Genomic DNA, 27,465 nt, shown 5'->3' with positions numbered 1-27,465 from the left:
GCTGCATTGTAATCAAGACTTCATTATTTCTGCATATGAATTTTCATTTAAAACTGTCATGATGACACAATACTGTAATTTTTCAGTTTTTCCCAACAGCTGCAATCAAGGTTGTGAGTTGCAGTGTGGAATCTCTGTGCATAAGAGTAATGAGAGAGTGTGTGTGAGGGGGGCAGCATTAAGCTTAGAGGCTAGGCTATCATGAGACACTGAGAGACAAGAAACTGGGGCAAGCTGTTAATATGACTAGGGAAAATCAAGTTGTTTTGTTCTTTTTTTTAATGCAATTGTAAAATTGAGCAGAAACTGATCAGAAGCATTAAGATCACATTTGTTAATATTGTACAGAGGAAAAGCTCCTTTTCCAACTAATGTTTTATTAAAAAAACAATAAGCTTTTGTGAGCTGCAGCTCACTTCATCAAACTTGGACCACAATATTTCATTTCATCAGATTGATCAACAAAATGTGTTACTGGAAAAGGTGCTACCAGAGCAGAGGGGACATGCTCTTTCTGACCACATTGTTGATGAAGTATGCTAGATTGTGCCCAGAGTATAAATTGTGTTGGGAGAAGACGGAAAACTGGAACAGCTAAAGATTACTAAGTTGTCCTATTTGTGAGTGGGGAATTAGATGAAGACAACAACCTGATAAAATCAGGGCATGGTTATATCAATGAAGATGAGGATGAGTCTTTTAAAGTGGCAGTCTGGCTGTGCTCAAATGGCTTCCCATGAAGAATGGTGTATGAGATCAACACTAAAGCCACAAATGGAAGGTCCCTTTTAATTTTCTGAGGAATGGGAATGCTGTGTATATTCTAATCCTCCTTTGACAGACCCATGGACAGATCCTAACCATCATTTTTAATACTTTTAGTAAAACTGGAATTCTGATTTGACTGGGAGGCAAGAGCCATAGAAGCTTCTGTAGTTGAAGAAAGGGGTTTATGTGATTGCATCAGACCTCCAAAGTTGAATTTTCTCTGTCCTTAGAACAAGAGTGCTCAAGCATAATACAGCCACTGGCCCAAATGTTTAGAGATTATAATTCTGAAAAATTCAAAATCCTTTTTGCCATTTTTATTTTGACTCCCAAAAGGAACCATATGGGCTATGACTGCATTTCTCTTTCCCACTGTATTCCTTAGAAAAGTCTCAGAGGAGGCACTTGAACCATATAAAATGGAGTCTTAGAATGAAAAGCATTTCCTGCACTTATGCAAATGTCCACAGACTGAGGGCAGTTTCTCTCCCTTGATAGTCTCTATTCTATCTCATACAAGTTCATCTTCAGTCTTTTTACTAAATCTATTCAAAGGATTGTCCAGGTCAGATGATCAAGTGGAAAAATTCTCTTCCATTCAATTCTTTAAGTGATCTAAACTTGTGATTAGAATAAAAAATGTAATATTTCTGAAATAAAAGTAACAGAAAAAACATAATAAAATCATCTGTAATATGGAACAACTTTTTTAGGTTCCTATTATTTTGTTATTACTACTTTTGTTATAGTTTTTACCTGCACCTGTGTTTCTTGTTGGTTGGTTCCATTTTCTTTATTTTCTTGAATGTATTACATGATAAATGAGTTAGGATTGAAAAAGTTTAAGAAATTAGACAATTATTTTAATTATAACACTACAAGTGAAACATAGATTTTAGATTCAAAACAAAACAAAACAAAATAGCATTACGATGTGTCCAAAGAAATGCAGTATGGGATGTTTGATGCCCTAGAATCCTTTCAACCTCCAGGTCTTCCAGATTAAGCCCCTTTCTCTCAGCTCCGACCTAAGTAAATTCTCTACAAGGTAGAAACAAAGCCACTACAACCATCTGCATTTCATGTTAACCTGCAAGCCACTGAAATTTCATAGTGCCACTTTTAGTGCATACTTATCTCTTTGTTCTGCTGCTACCAGATGCTGATGAGCTTCCGCATGAATTCTGCTTTTGTAATTTGTTCCTGATGCCAAGAGGTGGCTCTCTAGGCCAAGTGACCTTTCTGGTGAGGCGGGGAATTCAAGCTTATTAAAAGAAGGGAAGCTGGGCAAAGATATTCAGACAGGAGCAGAGTGGCAGTAGGGATGTAATCAGACAAGCATACGAGTCCCTGGTTTGAAAAAGAGAGCACTGAAAAGAGGTTGGGCCAAGCACTCCAAGGCAGCTAAAGCTGTGAATGCAACCATCATGGGACTTCTGTGGTTTTGATACAGTTTTATCTATGCTCTGACTGAGAATCCAGGAGAAAGAGAGCAAAAAGCTTCTGTGCCATCTGGATGAGTTCATTTCTTTAAAGGGCAGCCTGAAACCCCTGATTTCTGCTACTTAGCCGCTTTTGAAGTAGTCCTACGAAAACCTCTTACCCATCTTTGACCCTGAAGAAGAAACTGAAATGCTCTTTCTGATCTAATGATCAGGTGCAATTGATGTGTGTGTACTCACACAGTTACATTTTTTAAGCCTTACTTTTTTACAAGCTTCTTTTTTTTTAAAAGAAAAACGTTGATATTCTTGGACAAGTCTTCTGTGAAAAAATAAACTGAAGATAGATTGGATAACTTCTGCTTGAAGTTAGTATTCCTTTGTGGAATTTTCAGATATACAGGCTACTGTATACTTTTTTGAAAGACCACAGATTAACTTTATCTTTGTGCTCTTGAGAAGTTCCCAGCCATATCTAATTCTAGTTCTCTGTATAAATCAAGGAATCAATTATGTGTCAGAATATGGCTAGGCCTTTCCTTTCTGGCTGCCCACTTCAATTATTGGCTATGAGTCTACTAGCAATGTTTTTTTGTGCCAGCACTGTGGAAAATGAGAAACAGGAAGAGAGAAGGAACCAGGAAAAGGCATCCCGATGGAATGAAACGAGCAGTCTTCCCTTGCCATCATCCCAGGACTCAGTAAGAACATTTCATATGCTACTTCCTTCTTACTAACTGAAGGTTTCTTCTACTTCACCTCTTAGTAAAATTGAAAATTCTTCCTTGATGAAGAATTCCCTACAATGATTATGACATAGAAATAATATTAGGATAGTACATTAGAGAAAACAAAACAGTACTCAATTATCAAAATGGATTTTGCTTCTAGATGTTGGGAGGCGAACAAGTTGCATATAAATATATGCCTTTTTATCTAGCTTGTTGTAGTCATAATTGATTCTTATAGGAATTTATACATATTTATTTGGAGTTAAATTATATTGAGTGTGATGGGATCTTTTTACTAACTCTTCAGAGTTGCAATGAAAATCGTTGGAAAAAAAGCACTTCAGTTTTGTGCCTGGCTGGTCTTGTCTAGACATTATTAGTTGTAACTAGAAGTTACAGAGGAACAGCTCTTGCTGTTACCAAGAAAGCTACGTGGCAGTAACCAGACTTCAAACTCAACTCAAATCTAGAAGATACTTGATGTAATTTTTTCTGGCTGTGAGAAAATTGGAGTCATTCTAAAATATGATTTTTCCTGATTACAACACTTAGAGTTTATGGATGAGGAAATGTGAGCATGTTTGAGGGAAAAAAAAATAAAGAGGGAGAGTTTTATATCAATAGTAAGTCATGCTGAGAATTATAAAAGATAAGATGGTTTAAAGAACCTCACTGAATCTATATTTATCAGATGCATTCATTAGGAATAGTTTAGACAACCTATTAACAAGAAAATAGGGGGGGGGAAATCAGTTAAAATGTAGGTGGAAAGTATCCTCAAAGATGACAGTATGTATCTTTTGAGAGACAAAACAGTGCAAAACCCAATCTGATCAATCATCCTTATGACAAGAACTTGCAAATTCTTTTTTGAATAATGGGAAGCAGCAATAAAAACAGATAGTTCATATCAGTCTTCCCCAATTTAGTGACTACCAGGTTTGCTAAATTACAGTTTCCACAATTTTCAGCCAGCATGTCCAACTGGTTAGAAATGTTGAAGAGTTATATTCCAACAAACATGAGTAGTAGTAGTTTAGGAAAACTAGCCCAGATGGCAAATAATTTTCTGACTCATATCTAGAACAGCAGGTTGTAAAGCTATTGATAATTCTTAGTGCTTTTTGAGATATTATTGTTTTCCCAGGTTGTCTACATTTTGTGATCAACCTGTATAGTTGCTTTAATTTTTTCTTATTTTAACTTTTTTCTTCTTATGCAAAGGAAAATACTCCACAAAAGATTCATAGCTCTGATTCCCGGAATGCTTGGATGCTCCTCATGAACAACGAAGTGAGGAGCAAAAAAATGAATAAAAACAAGTCCAGAAAGATTAAGGTAAGCAATTTTAACCATGCTGCCTATGTTTTGATATTCCCTATGTTTGAAATGGGACATGGTGGCTCAGTGACCAAGATGCTGAGCTTGTCGATCGAAAGGTCGGCAGTTCAGTGGTTCAAATCCCTAGTGCCGCATAACGAGCTCCCGTTACTTGTCCCAGCTTCTGCCAATCTAGCAGTTCAAAAGCACGTAAAAAATGCAAGTAGAAAAATAGGGACCACCTTTGGTGGGAAGGTAACAGTGTTCTGTGTGCCTTTGGCGTTTAGTTATGCCGGCCACATGACCACGGAGACATCTTCAGACAACGCTGGCTCTTCAGCTTTGAAATGGAGATGAGCACCACCCCCTAGAGTCAGGAACAACTAGCACATATGTACCTTTACCTTTATGTGTGAAGATTTTGATGTTCTGTTCCCACAACCTCAGTCACTAACTCAACCAAATCTCCTAACTAGTTCCGGTAACATACAGTCAAAAGTCATCATTTTAAAAGTATAGAGTCCTGGTCATTTTTCCTAGAATTGCATAAGTATATGAACCACAAGATTAGTACAAAGTTACACTGATCCCTTCTCCATTAGCCAGACAAACAGAAATAGGTGTGGCTTGGTTACTGCAGCTAATCAGTGTTTAGAGCATGTGCTCGGTGCTGGCCAAGTTTGGTAATGAATTCTAGTTCAATTTATTCACCTATTCTTCATCTTTTTTCTAGGGTAGTTGACTATGATAAATGAGACAATTGACAGCTTATAGGTATTCCTATAACAAATCCAAGGAAAGTTAGTTAACTGTGTGCCTGACAGTATTGCTCTGTTCCCAGCACAGCAGGTTTGACCACAAGAGCAGGGGTGAAATCCAGCAGGTTCTGACAGGTTCTGGAGAACCGGTAGCGGAAATTTTGAGTAGTTCGGAGAACTGGCAAATGCGACCTCTGGCTGGCTCCAGAGTGGGGTGGGAATGAAGATTTTGCAATATCCTTCCCCCAGGAGTGGGGAGGGAATGGGGCTTTTGCAGTATCCTTCCCCGGGAGTGGGGTGGGAATGGAGATTTTGCAGTATCCTTCCACTGCCATGTCCACCAAGCCATGCCCACCAAGCCACACCACGCCCACCAAGCCACGCCCACAGAACCGGTAGTAAAAAAAAATTGGATTTCACTACTGCACAAGAATATGGATACTTAAGGATTTATTCCAAAACAGTATAAAGAAATAACATAATCACATATCATGAGACAGCAATGAAGGAATACATAGAAATACTGAAATATATAGCACAACTCTAGACAAAGAAAGACCTTGGGCCCCTTCTGCCATATCTGCTTAATTATCACTGGATTTTACCAGAATAGCCTGTGAAATATTTAGGATTTACACTATTTAATTCATACATGGGTGAGAGATTCAAGAAGAATAGTTCGGATATTACAGGTGATATTATGTTCAATTTGTAACACCGTTCCTGTGTCAGAGGGATTACAAAATGTTTCAAAACTGATTAATTAGCAGAGGGACAAACACAAATTAATAAAATGGGTGCCATAAATATGGACAATAAGGAGATAAAAGATTTTATGTCTGGACCTGAAGAAGTAGAACCTAATTATTGTGGTGAATTTGGGTTCTAGTTTGGCATTCCAGGCCTGTTAGAGGCTGCAGAGTCAGCACAACCTCGTCCAAATACTATTACTCAGGAGAAATTGCTGAGGGAATTCCAGCTGCTGCTTAAAGGTAAGGAACAAAAATTACTACACTCCAAGCAAATATATTATGGTACAATTAAATTAAAATATAATGAATGTGAATAAGTTGATTTTATGTATTGATAGTATGGTTTCTCAATTGACATTCAGAGGATAAACCTTTTAAAATTCCTTTTACAAGGACAAATGATATAATGTAATGACTAGAGAATATGGCAGATGGAGTAAGGAAGGTTAGATATCATTCAGGCTTTTGGAGGCCCATTCAATAAAGAGTAGTGTGGTTGGTCAATTACAAGGGGATTGTGCTATGAATTCCTAAGAATTTTAGTACACACACAAAAAGACACTGGTGCCCGTATTCTTAAATTGTGAGCTTTGATCAGGACAAGTTTCTAGGTAGATTGCACAGAGGGCTTTTAAGATGTAGGTTTGATTGACCCTCCTATATGGCATGCTTAAAGTCTGTGACTCATGCTATTTATATAAATTAGTATCAAACATAGAAATAAAATTGGCATTGGTTTATTCTCTTTTACTGCCAACCAAAATGGAGTTAGTAAAGTAGAATTAATTTATAAATGGATTTCAAAAGAGTATATTTTATTTCTGCTTCAAAATATTGCATTATTAGGGATATTTAGCATTTGCTAACTTACTACCTGGTCTTTAAAATGTACTGTTCATGTTTTTCCTTTCTCCATCACTGCCAAGCAGAATTTTAAAAAGGTGAAATACTCTGGGGAATCTTAGAACACTGCATTCTGAATAAGTTTACAATGTGTAAATCAGCTCCCTGGAAACTGGCTGGTGACCAATACTGGATATTGGGGTGGGGTGCAGTGTCCCTCCCTTAGGAGATTGCTTAGTTAGCCCTCCAGTCTTTCCTCCTCAGACTCTGCTTATTTGCCTAGAGAGAATTCTGTGACTTTCCTCCAATAATTTTGAAAAGGCTATGGTTACTATTCTGGGAATGATGTTTTATTTTTAATCTGATCTCACTAGATGGTGTGAAACTGCAACTCTCTAGTTAGGAAATCTGGCTATTGTAGTTCCAGCGTGTCTAAAAGTAACCAGATTGATGAAGACTATAAGAGCATAATTAATTAAGTAGCTATATCTCTGAAGGATATTGTAGCCCAAGATATCAGAGATCCAAAACCCTATTTAGGCAATACCTTCCTATGTAGAATTCAACAGGAAGCAGCACTTCCTCCTTCCAAACTGTAATGGTGACATCACTAAAGAGCCAATTTCCCTGAATACAGTGCAATTGTCTGTATTTTGTATAAGAGGTCCCTTTGCATGAATAGACACATACACAGAGTATATACATACATACATACATATATACATACATACATACATACATACGTACATACATACATAATCTCCATCCATCCATCCATGCCACATAAATTGGAATCCAGAGATCACAGGGTTTGAATTGGATTGCATGGAATTCTTGAAATGCATTATTCAGACACTTTGTTGCAGATGATCACACTGTACCCTGTTTCCCCCAAAATAAGACATCCCTTGATAATAAGCCCAATCGGGCTTTTGAGCACATGGCAATAAGGCCAAGTGCTTATTTCAAGGTTCAAAAAAATATAAGACAGGGTCTTATTTTCAGGGAAACATGGTAGATACTGGCTTTTCAATGAGGTAACCAGCTGGAGCTGGAGAAGGGAATAGCTATATCACTCTCCTTGTGTGATGTATGGAAAGCTATTGCCTGAAGAGGGTTTCCATCAACTTGTGCCTCACAAACAAATAAGCTGTACCCTGGCAATAAAAAAAAATAAAAATCAAGTCAACCATATTTTGAGAATAAGATATAATGAGGCAAATCTGTTATAAATCTTTGTATTTTTGACTGCTCAGGAATAATTAGGAAGCAAGAAAGGATCAATATGAAAACCACCAGCAAAACGTGCCAGCATGGAGAAGATGGAGATGGAAAAGAAGAGAATTTCTTTCCCCAAAATAGGGTCCCATTGATAAAAAGCAGGGAACAAGGACGAATAGAAGCAGCATTCCACTGCCAGACCCGGAAGAACATTTCAGTGGATCGACGGTCCCTTCAAGAACTTCAGCTTTATTATATAGTGAGTAGCAAAAGGAAAGAAGTTGAATAGCACTGCTTCTAATGCACTGTTCAAATGAGCCTTACTTGTTGCCTGTAATGAGAGGATGGTAACAGTCTTAGATCAGAATGCATCTGTGTGGATTCTCTTAGCATGTAGATTCTGGAGAGCCTGGCTTAGTTCCCTGGAAAGTGTTCAAATTTGCTACTCTGAAGTAGAGACAATGATTGGGGTTCTAAGTGAACCCACCTGTGTATTAGATCCATGACCCTCCTGGCTAGTTAAAGCCTCATAGGAGATGATGGGTCATTGAATCAAGGCAATGGTAACATTGCCAGAGAAAGTGGTTTTGCTAATTCTTTGCGGCAGTGGATCATCCCCTCCTCAAGAATCAACTGCTGTATCCCATTTTTGTCCTGCCTCCAATTATTGAGAAAGTGGTCGGCTTCAGAGGATCTTGGAATAAATTGTCTGGATCCTTTTCATTTGGTTTCAGACCAGGGTATAGTAATGAGAGGGCATTAATTGCATTTGTGGATGATATCTAGTGGGGTTAAGGTGGGGAATTCCTTGTTCTTGATCTCTTAGAAGTTTTAAATTCAATTGATCATGGTGTCCTTATGGACTAGCCCTGAGAATTGGGTGTGTGTATGTCAAAATTGTAGTGATTCTTATTTCTCCAGAGCAGATCCAGTTAGTATTGTTGGGACAGAAAATATCTAATCCAACATTCCTAATTTGTAGGGTTACTCAGGGCTTTTCGCTCTACCCTCCTTTTAAATATCTATATAAAGCTGCTGAATGGGTCACCCAAATATATGCAGTTAAGAATCATCAGTACAAAAAAGGTGTCTTCATTCTTTCATACCTCCTGATTCAAGAGCAGGTAGCAGTATAATGAGGAGGGACTTTGTACAAATCCATCTTTTATTTGTATCCATTCCTGGTTTCAGAAGCCCTATTCACAGTCACTCAACCTTTGTTCATCTCCTGGTTGCCCCATCCCATCAAAGTATGCCTATATAGCACTATTGCTCTGTGACCTGCACTGGTCCCAGGGAGCCTCCAGACGCAATTCAAGTACATCTACAAAGCTTTTCATAACATAGGCCTGGGTTACTTGTGAGACCACTTATTTTCAATTATCTCTATGCTGTCCCATAATATTCAGCAGCAGGCTCCAGGCTCCTTCCTTAAAATATTGTTCTCCCACTGCACCCTTCTCTGTCATGGCATCTGATTTTTGATATTACAGGTAGTCTTTGACTTACAACAGTTTGTTTGGTGGCTGTTACAATGATATTGAAAAAAGTGACTTATGACCATTTTTCACACTTATGATTGTTGCAGCATCCACTTGGTCATATGATCAAAATTCAAATGCTTGGCAACTGGTTGATATTTATGATAGTTGCAGTATCCTGGAGTCATCTGATCCTTTGTGACCTTCTGATGAGCAAAGTCAATGCGAAAGTCAGATTCACTTAATAACCCCTTGTTACTAACTTAACAACTGCAGTGATTCACTTAACAACTGTGGTAAGAAAGGTCATGTAACTTAACTCACTTAACAAATGACTCACTTACCAACCGAAATTTTGGGCTCAATTGTCATAAGTCAAGGACTACCTGTACATACCTCTGAGACATAGATGGTCCTAAGCCTATTTCATACAATCCTGACATTTTGGGCCAGGCTGCTGGATGAACCTGTCCATGATGTCTATAATATTAAATGATGGTGGGTTGGCCTTAGTTTATTTATTTATTCTCAAATGTACATAACTGCCATGTCGGAAAATTACTGTGAGTAACCTCTAGTTTATTTTACACTTAGCACACTTTCCAGTTAATCCCTATCAGATTAGAGCAAGCACATACAGAGTTCAGCTAACAAAAAATATGATTTGATGGTTAGATACTTTTTAACCTAAGTGTTTCTAAATTAAGACAGGCAATCCATGGGCTGCATGACCTCCCCCCACTCCTTTGGTGGCCCATTAAGATTGCACCTATAAATTTAGCAGCAAGATTCAGTTTCATGTTAAATGAATTAAGTCTCTCCACTGAAAAGAGCTAACAAGTAAAGATTACCTTGCTAAAGCTGAAACTAAAAAAATCTCTGATTGGAAAGCCCCCCCCCCCCCCAAAAAAAAGCCTTAAATGTCCACTTTGCTGATGGAGAGATTTTTTATTACTAAACTTGTCATTTGACCTGCTTTTGTACTTTATTTGCATTTATGTTAATCATTACTGATTTAAAGTCCCATTAATTCCTGAGAATGTGCTCAAAATAAATCTGGGTTCAACCTGCTATTCCCAACCATAGTTATACTAACAAATATGTGTTCACAAATAAGTAATACTTAGCCTCTGTTCTCTGCAGCACTCTTTATTATTTAAGTATTCCCATATGGAACAAAGAAACAGAAAAGAGGTTTTTTTCTTATAACTCTAATGGTCTTTGTAATAACTTTTATCCTTATCTAATTATCATTATAATATCTTCTCTGTCCTGGACACATAGAATAGAATTTTCATTAGCTAGCCTCAATGTCTTGTCATTGATTATTTTAGAGGGAAGATCAAATAATGTGGCACAACCAGATGGGACAATTAAGGCCAGTGTTTTTCACACTTTGCAACTTTGAGGCGTGTGATTTCAAATCCCAGAATTTGCCAGCCAGCATGCTGGTAGGGAATTCTGGGAGTTGAAGCCCACACATTTTAAAGTTGTCAAGTTTGAAAAACATGAATTAAGACTATTTCTGGCATGCAACTGTATTTTCTACCAAGTATGGCCCCATTAACCTCCTGTTTGGGGCTGGTCTAATGAGGAGAATGCTTAATTTTCATGCAAAGGTTGTTAAATTTTGTTTGGTTTTGATTCCTATCAGATAGCTATGGACTCAACATTGGCTATCACAGCTGCCTGATTTATTTCTGTCTGAATGATCTTTGAGCTTTCCATCCCACTTACTCTGTGTTTTTAGTTAACTATTTTGGAATATGTTTAATATTTTTATCTTAGCAAATATATTTAACTAAATGAACCTTTCTTGTTTGCTTGGTACTAGCCTAAGAAAGAAGAGCTATTCCATCGTGGCCTAGGTCTTAACCTCAACAATGGTCAATATATGGCCCCTGTCAGTGGATACTACATTTTCAGTGCTAGACTGTATGTTGGTAAGTGCTTAACTTGAAATAAATAATACACTATTGTCTTATTAATTGTACAAACTCTAAATCCAGAACTGGTAAGATATTTCTATTTTATCAAAGAACTTTTCTATAAAAGTAAACAAACTAATTCTGCCCACAGAAGGGTGAAATCTGACCTCATGTGAATTTTTTAAAAATGGTAATACTAAATCCCAAGGAGATTTAGTGTCAGGGAGAAATTTGGCAGTAATGAATGATATAAAGATTACTAGCAAAGTCATAGAAATATACGTCTTTGCTAAATCAGGGATGGAATGGGCTGATTGGGTTGTTTAGATACTTTAGATCTCTTCGTGTTTTTACAGGCAACAAAAGCAGGCAGCAACTACAAAAGTCTAGTTTGTGGATCATTCTATGTGACTCGTCTCTGAAATAGTGATGGGCACTGGACTAATAAGCATATTAAAGCAGTGCCCTTAGTAATGCCCAGGATCTGAGGTCATTTTCTAGTTGCTGGCACTCTTTGCAGCCCAGCCTGATTCTTTCTTACCTCTTGCAGTTCCTCAAATCCATCCCACAAGATACCAGTCACGGGCCCGAGATCGCTTGCGCTTGCTGATCTGTGTCGAGTCACTCTGCCGCCAGAAAAGGTGATTGATTGGGATAGAAATATTTGTTTGGAAAGCATCTGTTTTTCAGCATTACTGCATCCTGGCCTGGCTATATATCCCAATATGGGTAATCATTAATTACCTATGTAGTTAATTCACCTAATCTCTTATCTACAGCTAAACAGGTTAATGTGAGAAGCAAAATTGGATGTGATTTTAGAGCAAACTGGTCAATTAAAAAGGGGTCACTTTGTGTTCTGGCATCCATTACTAAAGATTCTGTTATCTTACTTTCAGTTCTCTGGAAACAGTCAGCAGTTTGGACAAAACCAGTGAATATTTCACTATTTCAGTCAGTGGAATTCTTTTTCTGCAGGTGAGTCTTTAGAGAGCAAGCATTCATACTAAAAACCTGTATGATTTCAGAAATATCCAACTTTAAGTTGATTTTATTTTAAAGAATACATTTCATGACATGAGGACAGTAGAGGCCAAACTCTTAGCAAAAAATTACCTATTTTTTTCCTTTTCAGAATGTGCTAGGTACTAGGTAAAGCCAACTAAACCCAAGGTTTGTGTTAAATTCAATGTCTGAAGTTATTACACATCATACTCACCATAATGTGGCTTGCTTATATTTGGCTTAGTATGTTATGTGAAGCTAATCAATTTAGTTCTTTAACATACCATAATTAAAACATCATATGGTTTAGTATAGGTGTGAACCTAGTTACTAACTCTGACCTTCTCTATTATAGGCTGGCCAGTATGCTTCAGTTTTCATAGATAATGCAACAGGATCCTCCTTCATTGTACGAAGTGGGTCAGACTTCAGGGGTGTCCTCTTAGGTATCTAAGTGACCCACAACTGCCCATTTTTAAGCTGATATCCTGCCTTTAATCAGCTGTAAGCTAAGCTTCTGTCTTTTGGTCAAGTGGAATTGGAATCACTAGAAGGAAGCACAGACCCTTGATTAAACATCCAAAGGTGAAAAATGTGATTGTAGAAAGAGTTCAGCATGTTGCAGAATATCCAAAGGAAGCAAGACCACAAGTGACATTTGACTGAAGACAATTTATTTTCCTCTAGCACTAATTTTGAAATTTGAACCCTTCTGCTTCCTAGATTACCTTTGGAAGTGGCTCTCAACCCTACTTTAATCCCAAGGATATATAATACTTGCTGTTCCCTCCACAACAGAATGCCTTTGTAAAACATTGGCATTTCCTGAAGATACTGTCTTATCAGCTCATAGTCTTTCATTAAGGGTATCAAACACTTCTACCACTCTGCACATATGTACTTAAAAGAAACCCTCCAGTGTTTTAACTTTTGTTCATTTGTATTTTATCTTTCTTCCAAGAGCTCATGATGGTAAACTGTCTGCTCTAATAATTATCCCCACCAATATCTTTTCTTGGACTGAAGTCACCGCATGAATTTTCATAGTATACAATGAATTTTGGTTCAAATCTCCTTGGTTCCATATCTAAACCACTGCCCTACATTAACCAACGTGAAATGTCCTTTTGTATGGTACTCTATGGCTCTTAACTGATGAAACAGATAATTATAGTAGTACTGGGTTGCTTCTATATGCTGCTAACCATATAAATTGTTGCCTTACACCTGTCAGATTACATTGTTTGTGCACTAAATCCAATGAACGGAGGAAGGGCAAGTGCATTTTAAACTTACCGTAATTCCTAATTGTATCAGAGCAAGTTTATGAAATTATGTGCTCAGGCATCCACCGATTACAGTAAGGGAACTTTTCTTTCAGAGTAATAAGTCTTTATTTTCCCCATAGCTATCAGAACTGTAGTGTGATATCCAACAAAACCAACACAGCACCACCCTCTAGTCCTACAGCACCACTGGCACGTTGACAATTTTTAAAGCCATTTCTCTAATTTATGTATCAGAGAAATGCAGAGGACATGCCCTTATCTATTTCAGCCTGAAAGCCACTTAACTGCTGCTCCTTTTCATAATCGCTTTCTATAAGCAAATACATAATATATTTTAGCAAAACAGGTTGGGAATTATAGCAGCAGGCAGACACCAGCTCAGTTCGAACACAAGTTTATAGGCCCACAGTAATCACACATTGGCAAGCTCTAGTTTAAGTCCACTCAAATATTCAGAAAACTCAGGAATAATGGCATTTTAGGATCTTTCTTTCCTAAAAACAGAAAAAAGTAAAAAAAAAGTAAAAGCAACTTCAAGTCCCAGAAAAGGGAGGATTTTTTGATGCCCAGTGTTCTATATTCAAAATAGTTTTCTTTTCTTTTCCATACAGATAAATTTCTAGTAAGCTACTTGTCTGCTCAGAATTTGAAAATTTGAAAAGAATATAAGAACTGGAAAGTCAAATTTCAATTTCACTTTTAAAGACCACTAGAGGGCAGAAACATCTGCAGAACATTTAGAATTGTAGGCATCAGACTGATTAAGCTGAGCATTATAAAAGCTCTATTTTAGGGAAAACATATTCTCAGTAAATTGTGCATCCACCCTTCTTATTCTGGAAATGCTACTGGCTTGATAAGGCCTAGGCCCTGCCCTGCAGTACAATCAATCATCTGCAAATTGCAGCTCCTTTATATGCTTATGTATTTACTTATGTATCCTGGCGTGCGTGCATATATACACTATAAAGTATATTTTTACAGCAACTCTAGTTTACTGTATTAAAAAAATTAATGAACACACACACACTTTTAAATGTGTTTTATTTAGTTACAAAAGAAATAGGCCAAACAATGAAGCTGATGCACAGGAAAAAAAATGACTCTTTAGTAGGTTTATTATATAAAAGAACCATGGAGCTAGTCCTAATATCTCAATAATTTCAACAGAGAGCACCAATTTATAGATATAATTTTATATCTAATTGTTTACAGGTACTTTTGAAATTCTACTTGACCAGTCAAATGGGTAGGCTTAACCTAAGCTCAGAACACTTCTATATTGAAAATGTTTGACTGAAGATGTATTTTTAAATTGGAGAATATTTTTTCCTGGTTTGAATTCCATTTGTTGAATAGCTTCTATCAAATAGTTAACAGCATGGCAATACTTGCAAAGGATATTGAAAACTAAACTGAGAATGTAAGGACTGATTAGCAAATACTTTATTATGTGATTGATAACCTCAGCTGCTGACATCCACGCATAAGCCAAACGATTGTTGGCTGAACTGCACTCCAATGTCACTTAGAAACATAGCTCTGAGTTGGAAGGACCATACAGATCATCTAACATTTCTTTGCTCAATACAAGAATCCATTAAGCTTTTCTCAATACCCAGCTTAACTAATCCTTACTTGAAGCCTGAATCTTTCATTTAATTTGGCTCATTGATCCTTGTTTTTTCAGTGTCAACTGAACACAGGTCCATCCCCTTTTGTACGTAGCACATTTTAGCTGTCTACGGTATAGCCTACTATTGTATCTCCCTTAGCTTTCTCTATTGCAAGATAAATATGTTAAATAAACTAAATCTTTAATTGTTCTTCATGGGGCTCAGTGTGCCTCATCCTAACAGCTTTCCCCTAAATCCACTCTAGCTTCTTCATGTGCTATTTAAGTGGTATATTCAGAATGGGCATAGGATCCCAAGTTCAGAATAGAATACCTGCAATTATTACTTCCCATGAGCTACAAAGCTTCATTTAATGCAATCCAAAATTAACCCGTCCTTTCCCCCCATTTGCTCACATTGAGTTGGTGGTGCATTCTGTTCCTATTGTCCCAATCTCACCCCCCCCCCCCACTTTACTTACACTTGTCACCATTGAGTATCATCTCACCCATAATAGCTTAATTCTATTCCTATTAATTACATAATCAGAATAATTGTACTTAGAAAGTACATCTAAAGTTGAAATGTTAAAAATTGAATTGTTTATGCATCTATAAGAGAGGAGAATGTTACTTCACAAAAAAGAGAAGTGTCCTTACAAAGGTTTTCCTCACATATGAATTCATACCTTGAAATTTTTCCTGAATGTTTATGTGCAAACAAACCACAATTTGTATCATAACTGAAAATAAACTATAATTCACTGTTAGTTGGTTCTCTCAAGCTACACTGGTATGTCAATGCTGACCCAAGGCACAAATTTACTCTATATCTCTATTTAAATTCAGACAGAAAAATCCCACTGATTTCAGTCACTATAAATATGATCATCTCAATGACAGCCCAATCCTATTCATAAGATAGACTTATTCTGATATACTTTCTTCCAAGACTTCAGCCTAAAGAATCTAACAATGCCATATTCCATTGCCATTTAAAATCTAATCTAACCTCACTTTCTAGCTCAAGTTCACTGGAAATTTAGTCTAGTTTGCATATAGCTATATAAATATTACTTGAGGTAGTATCCATGCAGCCTGAATCAAAAGTTCAGATGACACTCCCTCTCCCTCTCCCTCTCCCTGTCTCTATATATGGGATTAGTTAAAACAAGTTGCCAATAAAATATACCTGTGCCCTTTGTGCATGTCTTTTTTAAACTAGGATACTGGAACCTGAAGCATCTTGTAAGACAGCAAACAATATGACTATCTGCAGGGAATTTTGTTAGATTACTGCCTGTAGCCCATTCAAGGAGGAAAACAGAAGACCCAATTACTTACACTTTATGAAACAATGAACTGACTTGAATGCTTATAAAAAACCCTTTTATTTACAAATAAGCATATGGGGGGAAATCCATAAGATTCTACACACGCGCACATTTCACAAACACGCTATTGTGTTCTATTAAATTTGCTGCATGCTGTTACAGATCTTCCTTGCACGTATTTGTCCCATCATTGTTCAATCCGGACCACCATCACAGTGACATTATCTGCTGATCCTCGCTGCACTGCTTTGTTGGCCAGCCTGTTGCAGGCTGCTTCATACTTTGTATCAGTGGAAGATTTGGCATCTCTTGTGGGAATAGTTTTATCCTGTTGAGAAGTAGATCACACAAATCAGGGTAATTTCCTTTCACTCCAATCAGATAATTTTATAGTCATATCTCATCTGACATCTTGAATCTTCATCATACCTCTCGGTCTACAGGTAATAACTTAGGCTTGAAGATAGTTATTTGCATATTCTCAACAGAACAATCCTTTTTAAAAAGAGAGACAACCTCATTTGCTGAAATAAATCCAAAAAATAAATAAATAATATCTTGCCTTGACTCTAACATTATAATACATCAGAATGGATTGAGGTCCATAAAATATTACATGTATTAGTTTTAAGACCTCTTCCCCCCACCCCCGCCCACAAAAATAACCTCACATAATGGGTATGCTCCTGTATACCTTTTCTGCATTTAAACAGGAAGCAAAATCACCCACTCTGCAGTCTCAGTACTGCTGCCCTGTTTATTAGAGGGCCGTGCTGCTGGGGCAAAATAAACGAGTATCTCAGATTCCTAATCTGAGAGAGAAAGCAACACTTGGGCAATAATCTTGTCATTTGATGGAATAATCAAAGTTTGTTCTGAAGTTGAAAGCAAAGATATAGTCCACAGAGTAGAAAACAGAAAAGAACAAAAGAACTCAGCTGCCTCTCAAACAGTGTTTGCAACAATCCTTTTAGCAAGCAGTAATAAAAAGTTCAGCAATGAAATGACAAAACAGTAAGTGGAAAAAAGGAACAAGTCCAATTGAAATAAATAAATGTAATTTCTTTTTCACCATCCTCTTCTTGATTTTTCAACACAACCCTCCTCACCTCCAAACAACACATGATGAAGTTCACAGCTTCTTCTGGTGAAAAGACTTTAAAGAGACCATCACAGGCCAATAGGATAAATCTGCAAAAGAAACTGACAGTAAGATGTACCCAAATACAAAAAAAGCAAAAAAAAAAAAAAAAAAAAAAAGCATGTACTTATACTTTTGAAGCCATTTAGATATATTTCCTTACCTGGGTACTGTTTCAGTTTTACCTGTCATTGTGTGTAAGTTGACAGCGTTTGACATCTGGCACAGAGATAACCCCAAATCGCTTGTATTGTCCATCTCCAATGGAGCGGGAGACCTCCAGGACACCCAGAACACGTCCTTCCCTAAACAGAGAAAGGAGGGTGCTGGATTTATAATTATGTCACTAAATTAAGTCCTTAAAATATTATGTCAGCGCTGAAGTCTCAAAATGGCCTCAGTCAGTTTGCTACAGGTATGTTACTTGGAACCCTGACATATAGATTGTAATTCTGAACTGTAGATCCAAAGAAACTCTGGTTTACAATACTCATAATCTCTATCAAACATAGTCACTAATTCAGAGTGATGACAGTTGTAGGTCAAGACTATCTAGAGACTTAGCAAGTCAAAGAAAGAAAAATCTAGAATCTTTCAATTTGTCTAGAGAGTTCACAAACGGCTGATACAATTCCTTTTGCAGCTTCAATCTCTAATTTTAGAATGTGACTAAAAGTAACATACAAGTATTTTCTTTATATTTAAAAACAAATCAATACTCAAGTCATTAGTTTCTCTAAACAATTATCTGGAAGTCCTCTGTATTACATGACATTGTTACTCTTATCATATAATCAATAACGGCATCGTCTAAAATAGCTAGGATTGGCAATCCAATACATCTGATGGGGGTCAAGCTGGGAAAACCTGTTTTACCTTTTTGTTAATGAAATGTTTGTTAGAACCTCAATGTTATGTTAAATACCAATTAAAATATATTTGCTACATCACAATTTATATGAAGTTTGTGCATGTATGTATATATAATACCCATTATTAAGTACCCAACATTTATTACATTTTCAACCATTTTCAACCTGATATAGATGCTCTTAACTTTATTCCCATAACGAAAGGAAAATTGAGTTTAGAGAGTGTCCCTAAATCAGCCAGTGAGATCCATAGGGCTTTCAGCCTCGATTTGCAACACCAAATTTACAACATTATTTTAAGTTTTGTACCACATAAATTTCCCAAGAAGTTGCTGAAATCTTTGGTAACTCTGAAATTCCTCCCCATCATTTCCCTTTGTTGCTTTTTGTTTGTTACCTGACATTGCCTCCAGCCTTTTGGATCCTCATCCGCTCATCATACTGAGTTGGGTTATGTTCTTTACTAAGACTCAAAGCTGTGTGTTTCTGAGTCTCTTCATTGTAACGGCAAAGAATTGCCTGTATAGATAAATAAAATAAATAATAAATAAATAATTTTATTTCTATACCGCCCTTCTCCCGAAGGACTCAGGGCGGTGTACAGCCTATTTAAAAACACAAAAACACAACAACAATTTAAAATTTAAAATCATTAAATAATTAGGCTCCAATTAAAATCCCAGAAATTTAAAATACCCCAATTTAAAACGTTATGTTAATAGCCCTGCCTGGCGGAACAACAGGGTCTTCAGAGCGCAGCGAAACACCCGGAGGTCGGAAATCTTTCATATTTCGGGGGGCAGTTCATTCCACAGGGCTGGGGCTCCCACAGATAAAATAACTCTTGTAAGCAAGTGCAAGGGCTATAAGCATAAAGTCTCTGCTAGCAAGATCTAAGCAGCACACTGTACTGTAGTCCTTAACAAATGACATCTGGGGAACAAAGGCCCCATTGTCCTCAAAGCAGCACTGCCAACTCCCTCAAATGAAGCTGGAAGAATTTTGTTTAGAAAAATAAGCCAAAAAAAAAAACACACCCCAACCAAACAATAAGACTGAGATCAGGGTAAGATTGCCAACATTCTGAGCATTGTTTATTTTGAGATATCTAGGATATCCCTTGACTTCATGTAATGGTGCTGGGTGTTGAAAGGTTGCCAACCCCTACTGTATTGAAATATCAAGCATTCTAACTAGGTAGCAAAAGGCTACCAGTGCTTACCTACATCCATTTTCAAGAAAATGGTTTTTTTTTTTTTTTAAAGACATCATCAAGCAATAGGTCACTAAGAATACCCCTCTCCAAAATCACCCAGCTATTACAAGGTGCTTACTACCGGTATAAAAGTCTGTGTCATTCTCCTGGTCTTTTGGTAAAGAAACTGCAAAACAGTTACTGAACTAAAAGATAGTTGCTATATCATCTTATCACTGAAACAAAACAATTACTCGTTTAGGGCTATAAAACACATATAGTCTGGATCAGTGGTGGGTTGTCCCCGGTTCTCACTGGTTCTATAGAACCGGTAGTAAAACCGGAAGGAGGCTCCGCCCACTGACCCTGATGTCATCAAAACGCTTCTGCGCTTGCGCAGAAGAGTGCGTGTGCGCACAGCCCCATTGCGAACCAGTAGTAAACGTAAGTAGAACCCACCCCTGGTCTGTACCCACAATTTTCAGTATGACTTACTCTACTGTCACCAAGGTTGGCAATGTACAGAGTATTATCAATCACCAGCACACAGGTTGCCGTGGAACCGTCTTTCCAAGCAGGTTTCCTGCAGGTTTTAGAAATTGGGGGCAAAACAAAGATGAGTCCAATTATTCAAAGTGATTCTTACAAGATACCAAGTCCCTCATTACAAAGATGGAAATGATAGGCCCTATGGAACCCCACGCATATAATACAGCCTTGCTGGTATTTTCTAGTGCATCATTCCAGAATGCATGTTGGAATACCTTCCTCTCCTATCCAAGTTCTAAAAATAGCAAACAAATATCAGATAGTTTTCTTCTCAAATGGCTACCTTTCCATATGCAGAAACTGCTTGATAGAAGAAAAAAATTCAAAATTGCATCCCTTCCAACTTTCTACAGAGGTTCAACTTCAAATACCTTGACATATTATATCCCTGATAAGTATATACTTACTGGCTGGAAGCCTGTTTGAGAAATTCTTCATCTGTGTGTTTGAAAGTATCCAAAATGCATCTCCTTATTGCTTTCTCCACACTGGGTACCTCTCCTGTTTTATAGATTCAAAGGGAACAATTAGACATCCAATCTGGAGGTTAATGGAGAAAATATTAGAAAGAATTGGCACCACCCACTCCAGAATTGACACCCCAGCCATTTTTTGCAGCTCTCAGAGAAAACAGAAAATTCAGCATTCACAGTGAAAGGAAAATTATTTTGCTTAATCCTGCATGACTATGGGATTAAGAAAGTCTACAAATCAGATTAATGATTTAGATTCAGTTTTACCCAAGTTATCCTTCAGATACTGCTTGATACTGTTTAATTACTTCACACTCTTAAATCAGTGTATGTCTTCCCAAGGTTAGTATATGAGAATATCCTATTAACAGATCCAAGTCAGTATGTGGCTCTCAACAGAAGTAGAACTCAAAGAATACCACCATATTTTCTGACCTTTAGGAAATTTTCGGATTAGGTTTTGATGCAGATTCTGTGCAGCGTATGTTGAAGCTTTAACTCCTCCATGGCCATCAAAAACAGCAAAATATGAGACACGAGTTCTATAAAGAAAATACAGATACAGACTGTTCTCACTCTGAAATTGGCCATGATACTGAATTTGTATTCATCAACAGAGCTGTAGAAATTGTAACATGAGATCCAGAAAAAAATTAATCTTTCTTGCAACCTACACACGGGAATGTTTCCTAGTCTCAGAAAAGCAAAAGTGATCTGTTTTAATTTTCCAATTCCAAAACTTCCCTTAACAGTTCAGCTATGAAAAGATTCCAGTACCTGTACAAGAAAATTCTATATTTTCACTTCTACAGGATTTTTTCCCTTGTCCTGAATGCAAATATACAGACGCTCCTTTTGATCAGTAGTTTGGAGTCTGATCTTTTGAAGTTTGAAAAAAAACCTCTTAAATATTTGTTTTCTCAGGATCTTTATGTAGGAAGGTTTCTTTGGTTCAAAGATAGTTAGGACTGCAGAAAAAAACAACAGCAAACAGCTTGCCTTCCATTGAGGATCTGTATGCTGTACTAACCAGAAAGAGGGCTGAGAAATATCTACAGACACCTCACATCCTGGACACTATCTATTTCAACTTCTCTCCTCAGGGCACCACTATAGAGCATTGCCAAAACAACCAGATTTCCCCCGTGCCATCACTCTGCTGAACACTTAATTCCTACAGCACTGTCTCATTTCTCATCTTTCCTACTATCTTCTCCTATTGGTTTCTTATGATTTATCAATTGTTGTTTGTAATTTATGATTAATAATTGTAACTATGATTTATGATCTATGACCTATTGTTTGCTGTTTATATATACATGGTGATCTTATGCACCCAAGACAAATTCTTTGTATGTCCAATCACACTTGGCCAATAAAGAATTCTATTCAGCAAAGATAAAGATGATGTGCTGATATTTAGGTATTTTATTATTGACTCCTGTTTTCTTGCTGGTATTAGTTTATGTTGTATTATATTTGTTTTATCTATGCTATATTTAGCTTTAAGTGCATATTAAATAATATTGCATTACTATTATCGATGCCTTATGAAGACTGTGATGTCAAATTACTTTATACACAGGTTTAACATTATGTTCCATGTGGGAAGAATCTTTTCTTTCCTGGTTAATGTGAAAAATAAAAGATCATGCTAAAGATATAAATAATTAAAGAGAAATGCTTGTCTGGAATAAACTAGAAACTCAAAATATAAAATAGGTCTATTAAAAAAGAGCATCTACATATAGTGTATATACATAATTACTTATCAATATTTTTAATTCAGTTTTGGGGGGAGTTAATGTTTTATTTTCATCCCAATCATTTCTTTGGGGAAGAATTTTTGTCATTTTATTCTGCAAAAATTAAAATTTAAAAATGAGAATGTTACAGAGTGAATGACATCTTTTTTAGATGTCTTGGATTCTCTTTTTAGTCAGGCTTCCTAAAATCAGTGACATTTAAAAGAAAATATACTTTTTGTATCATTATAGCATTATAGAAGGTTAAAACAAAACCAACCAGCTGAAGTTACCATCCTGACAAGCAATGAAACCCATCCTGGACTAAGCAGGAGGAAAACACAAAGATCCAATAAAAAAGTAACTATGTAACTCACATTTGAGAGGACAAAGGACTGCACTCTTCTGTGATATCATTCAAAATAACATGGGCATCTTGCATCTCTTCTCGCTCACCTTTCCTTTCTGCTACATAACCCTTCAAACCAAGAATACCTGCAGAATCTAAAGAAAAACAGAGCAAAAATGCACCCATATTTAACCCCTCAGTATGTTTCCTGTGTAAAAGCACTACATTCAGCTAGCAAAATTAAAGACCAGAATTCTAACCACCTCTTCATTATAATCCATACCAAAATTGTAAATAGTTCCTGATGGTACCTCTGATTGAAAATGTGATCATGAGGATGATGCTAAGAAAAGCTTATCCAATAGTATAATTCAGGTGAAAAATTCAGAGACCGTGTTTGGGTTTCCATATTTACTCTGGGCCAAGTGTAGCTATGATGCTCCCTGCATTACTAAGAGGATGAATATGGACAAGCTTCTCACACCGCATAAACCGTATCTAATATTTTGGTTTAAGTTTGATGTTTGGACCTATAAATCATGTATTGAATCAACAATTTAGATAGTCAGCAAGTCATGATTAAAACGATGACGTAACACAATGTCCTAGGCAAGATGATACTAGGATGTGCACAAGAGCAACTAAGTCATGTTGCGCCAAATAATATAAATTTGGCAACACAAAAAAAGTGTATGTAGCACAGTGAACAATTTGGGATAGCCTTCTAATTTGTACTAATTACATTAGGTAACTAATCTTAATTATGCATTATATTGTTTTTGCAAACAAAATCCAAGCAGGTTAAGCAATCTGTATGCTTATTTTTTTAAACATAAGAATGCTAAAAATGGCAGCTGTGAGAAAAATGGTAATACTTGATGCTGACTGTCCTGAGTTCTGTGAAGGAATGCAGCCAAAATATGTGACAGCAGCATGATTGTAATTATTAAGTGAAAAAGGATTTGCATTGGTACCCTTAAGTGGGGAGAAACACAAATTCATCTAAGGTAGAAATACTTAGGAAGGATTTCATCTATGTACAGGAACTCCTCCCGTTCCTATGAGTAGCTACAGGCAAAACCATCTTAGGAAAACAATTTCACTTTTTTATTATTTAAAGCAGCACTAGAATAGAACAAAATATTTGGCTTCAGAGTGTCTGAAAACCTTTACAAACTTTCTTTTCCACAAGTTCTTCACTCCCATTCTTCTCTCCTTCCGTAGACTTCCTCTTCTCTCCCTTTCCATAGCTCACAGGAAGAGAAACTTGCTCAGTGGGATGAGACGCTGAAAAACAAAATTTTGTTATTTATTTATTTAGTTATAGACTTTATATGGCCACCCATCTTAGTCAAAGAATTTTGCACAACTAATAAAATCAGTTCATAAAACACAGTGTAAAAGCCACAAGGCTATACATAATTAAAAGAATTAGATGCCTTGCAAACCAGTTCACAGCACACATAAAATACCAGTACGTAAACTGGGCTCCATTAAAAACTGAGTGCCAGAGGGAAAAAACCGCATATTCAAGTTTTCCAAAGGACTAACAGGGCCAGTAGGAAACTTGGGCCCTTTGCTATGAAGCTTTCAAGGTGGAAGCCAGCATCTTGAACTCCACTTGGAAAGCTTGCTGTGAGCCAGTTCAACTCAAATAGCAGCAGTGTTCTGTGGGCAAACTTTATGTGCCCCAAATGGAATATGCTGCCACATTGTACACTACTATTATTCTGTCACCTAATTATGCTTGGGTTTTTCCTTTAGCTTAGATTGGCTTTGATATTTTGAAATAAAAAACCAAGGTTGTCATAAATATTGATATTTAAAATTGAAGTAAAAAAGCCTAATTGTACACTACATGGAAATGCAGGCCAATAAAATAAAAGAACAGCTGCTTTAGAAGATGAATTTGGACCAACTACAGCAGGGAACATGCTGAACCATTTCCCTGGAGTGCTATTTCTCCACAAATATTGATCTCAGGTAAATTTCTGTAGATATTTGTGGCCTCAGCAACAGCAGAGTAGTAATCTCACCTATTCAAGTATTTGATTAGTATCATAACAAAAACATGAATAACATCGATATTCTCTAATCTGAAAAAAGGAAAATCACAGATATTTTACCCCTTCTTCTAGTATCATTTTAGACACATTACCTGCGTGCATTTAGAGTAAACCACGGGTGCTTAAACAGCTAACACTCAAGTGTAACTCTATTAGAGCAGTGTAATAAATAGCAAAATAAATCTAGTCATGGCTCACCTGAGTTGCCACTGCTGGCAGGTGGAAGGTCATCAAATAGCAAAGAGCCTCCTGCTCCTAAAAAAACCCCAAGGAAATACACAACCCTAGTCAGATCTCACAGTAAGTAGACTTTTGAGCAGTTTCATCTCCAAAAAACTCTGTCAAGCTTAACAGCTACTTAACATTTTATCCATTTCACACATGGCACTAAATTCAATTCATAAAATGAGGGGGAAAGCACTAGGACTGCAATCCTATATTTACTTAGAAGTAGGCCTTAAAAATAGCTTTTAAATAGACATGGAAAAGATTACATTCATTATCCATGTCAAAATATAGTTTATAAAAAGAGGCAGACAGAAATTTATTTTGGTAATTGACCAATAAAACTAACTAGAAGTATAAATTGCTAATTTAAGTCTTAGCAAAATTTCTTAAAAAGTAAATTAAAAATTGGCAGTGTGTTTAGAAATTTTGTTCCAAAAGAAAACTATCTGATATATCAAGCAGTATTGGTAATAATATAGGATGTAAGTAGGAGCTCTCTGTACCAGCCACCCCAGGAAATGAAACTGGAATCTTCTTGCAAAATATGTGTTACTCTAGCAATCAATGGCTTTCCTATAACAATATATATTTCTAAAAATTATCTACCTATTTATATATCTATCTCCATCTAAAAATATTCCCTTTAAGAAAAAGCTTCAGAGTTAAATAACTATGGAGTAGTTATGGCTAGTATTTCTCTACGATGTTAGCTGTTCAATTATGGCACAAGGATAGAATCAAACAAAAGAATGGAGAACACAGAACCCAAGATTCAGCTTTTGCTTTTCTATTACCAGTCTTTCTATTATTTATAGTTCCATTGCTGGAAAATAATCTTAGTTAAATCTAAATGCACAATAGAATGCTTAAGGACAGCAAAGTTAAGCTTGTAAAAATGTAAAAAGTAAAATGGACTGGGTCAAATGCCTCTTTGCACCAATATGATGCAAACAAGAAGTCCATAGAGAATAAAGCAAGTGAAAAAGTTGGTACCAGCCAACAGAAAAACCCTATCCATTGCTGTATTTTACTAGCAGCCAGGGGAACAAGTCTACAAATTCCTGGCCATTGGGGCCAGATAAACCTACCAAATTCCCACAGCCTCTACGTGGAACTTTGCACAAGGACTCAACTAGCTTGTGAAAGCAAGAGAATTCAAAGTAACACAAGACGCAGACAACAATCATACCCAAATCACTGTTGCTGATTGAAGGAAGATCATCAAAAAGCAGAGATCCTTTTTGTCCCTCTTTCTCTAAACAAAACCAAACCAAATCAAATCAAATCAAATCACAGAGCAATCTATTAACATACAGTATTCAAAAATATAACTAGGGCTGCCAAATAGGGCTACAAAAAATTCAAATATTGCCAGGCGACACCAAATAATGGGCACTTTTCAGCAACTTTTTGTTGCCCTTTAATGGGTGTCCAGATTTTCACGCATTACTTTTTACAACATCATTATTATTATTATTATTATTATTATTATTATTATTATTATTATTATTATTATTATTATTATTATTATTTCAAGAGCAATCCTATCATCAGTTAATTGCCTCACCCTTCCAGGTATAAAACTGGTGGGAATGGCTGTTGCTCAGGGTCTGGCTATTAGGAGCCACCCGGGCTACTCAGGTGTTCCCTGCGCCCGCCAGAGGTCACCCCCGAGTGTCAATAAGAGACGCGTGGATTTCCCAGTGGGGTCACAGGCGCATGCGCGTTGACTCGCGCTTGGCAGAGTCTTAATTCGAAGCATTACAGTTCCGTACTCGAACGTCACAAGCCTCCTAGAGAGCCTCCTCTGCTCCCTCGGGAAGCGGGCGAGAGCGTGTAAAGGCCTCTTCAGTGCAAGCGGGGAAGCTGCAGCAAGGCAAACCCCGAAGGCTCCTGGGAGAGTGAAGCTGGCCCAGTTCGCCCGTTCCCTGCAGACTCGGGCCCGCTCCTCCTCCAACATGAGGGCCCGAGCCCCAAAAGGGACCCGCCACTCACCTACTGCTGCCACTGCCGGAGGAGTTGGCTCCGGAAGATCCCCGAAAAGATCCATCCAGCCCTAACGAGGCTGCAGAGCGGCACCGGCCAGCGCGAGCCGCTCCCTCCTCCCCCTCGCGCAAAGGCCGGCCTAGCTGTCAATCATTGGCGTCAGGGTGACTCAAGCGCCGCCCTTCGCGCTCAGGCCCTCAAGGCGACGGTCGTACCAGAAGGGGCGTGGTCGCGGCAATCTTGGGGAGGTTAAAACCAGCGAGAGGGCGCGTTCAAGTGGCCGGAAGGGCCTAGGTCCCAAGACGCCTCTGAATTGTCTTTGAGGTCTTAGCTCTGTGGCCCCCAACAAAGGATGGCCCGGCCGTTCTCGCTAC

At 37.3% G+C, this 27,465-nt stretch overlaps 2 protein-coding genes across 7 annotated transcripts; one reads left to right on the top strand and one right to left on the bottom strand.

Annotated features, from left to right (window-relative positions):
* The first annotated feature begins 2,048 nt into the window (after positions 1 to 2,048).
* On the top strand, positions 2,049 to 22,884 carry ERFE (erythroferrone). 4 transcript variants are annotated; one of them, XM_070946216.1, is made up of 9 exons: positions 2,049 to 2,911; positions 4,166 to 4,279; positions 5,909 to 6,011; positions 7,871 to 8,094; positions 11,151 to 11,259; positions 11,795 to 11,885; positions 12,144 to 12,222; positions 12,605 to 12,695; positions 22,715 to 22,770. In XM_070946216.1, the coding sequence occupies exons 1-9, from the start codon at positions 2,723 to 2,725 to the stop codon at positions 22,720 to 22,722; spliced, it is 1,008 nt and encodes a 335-aa protein (XP_070802317.1). In that variant the 5' UTR covers positions 2,049 to 2,722; the 3' UTR covers positions 22,723 to 22,770. The 4 variants fall into 4 exon arrangements, with proteins under 4 accessions (XP_070802317.1, XP_070802318.1, XP_070802315.1 ...); XM_070946217.1 differs by lacking the exons at positions 12,605 to 12,695; positions 22,715 to 22,770 and adding exons at positions 12,380 to 12,417; positions 16,379 to 18,581; XM_070946214.1 differs by lacking the exon at positions 12,605 to 12,695 and having other exon boundaries at positions 22,715 to 22,884.
* On the bottom strand, positions 16,526 to 27,465 carry ILKAP (ILK associated serine/threonine phosphatase). Of its 3 annotated transcripts, XM_070946211.1 has the most exons (12): positions 27,101 to 27,465; positions 26,295 to 26,360; positions 25,076 to 25,132; positions 23,979 to 24,098; positions 22,840 to 22,966; positions 21,153 to 21,259; positions 20,652 to 20,745; positions 20,191 to 20,278; positions 18,898 to 19,019; positions 17,814 to 17,933; positions 17,597 to 17,678; positions 16,526 to 16,815 (listed from the first exon to the last, which is right to left on the bottom strand). In XM_070946211.1, the coding sequence occupies exons 1-12, from the start codon at positions 27,153 to 27,155 to the stop codon at positions 16,675 to 16,677; spliced, it is 1,179 nt and encodes a 392-aa protein (XP_070802312.1). In that variant the 5' UTR covers positions 27,156 to 27,465; the 3' UTR covers positions 16,526 to 16,674. The 3 variants fall into 3 exon arrangements, with proteins under 3 accessions (XP_070802312.1, XP_070802314.1, XP_070802313.1); XM_070946212.1 differs by lacking the exon at positions 16,526 to 16,815 and having other exon boundaries at positions 17,596 to 17,678; positions 17,792 to 17,933; XM_070946213.1 differs by lacking the exons at positions 26,295 to 26,360; positions 27,101 to 27,465 and having other exon boundaries at positions 23,993 to 24,098; positions 25,076 to 25,130.

This window comes from Pituophis catenifer, unplaced genomic scaffold (genome assembly GCF_029215685.1).
Source record: "Pituophis catenifer annectens isolate HBS135680 unplaced genomic scaffold, rPitCat1.0.hap2 SCAF_6, whole genome shotgun sequence".
In the NCBI taxonomy this organism is placed as follows: Eukaryota; Metazoa; Chordata; class Lepidosauria; order Squamata; family Colubridae; genus Pituophis; species Pituophis catenifer.
This window is presented reverse-complemented; position numbering and strand designations above follow the sequence as displayed.

Coding starts and splice junctions, on each gene's coding strand:
- ERFE (XM_070946214.1), top strand. CDS start 2,723: ATGTGTCAGAATATGGCTAGGCCTTTCCTTTCTGGCTGCCCACTTCAA. Junction 2,912..4,165: donor TGCCATCATCCCAGGACTCA/GTAAGAACATTT, acceptor TCTTATGCAAAG/GAAAATACTCCACAAAAGAT. Junction 4,280..5,908: donor ACAAGTCCAGAAAGATTAAG/GTAAGCAATTTT, acceptor TTTGGGTTCTAG/TTTGGCATTCCAGGCCTGTT.
- ILKAP (XM_070946211.1), bottom strand. CDS start 27,155: ATGGATCTTTTCGGGGATCTTCCGGAGCCAACTCCTCCGGCAGTGGCA. Junction 20,746..21,152: donor AATCCGAAAATTTCCTAAAG/GTCAGAAAATAT, acceptor TCTATAAAACAG/GAGAGGTACCCAGTGTGGAG. Junction 16,816..17,596: donor TCATCATGTGTTGTTTGGAG/GTGAGGAGGGTT, acceptor ACTTCTCAACAG/GATAAAACTATTCCCACAAG.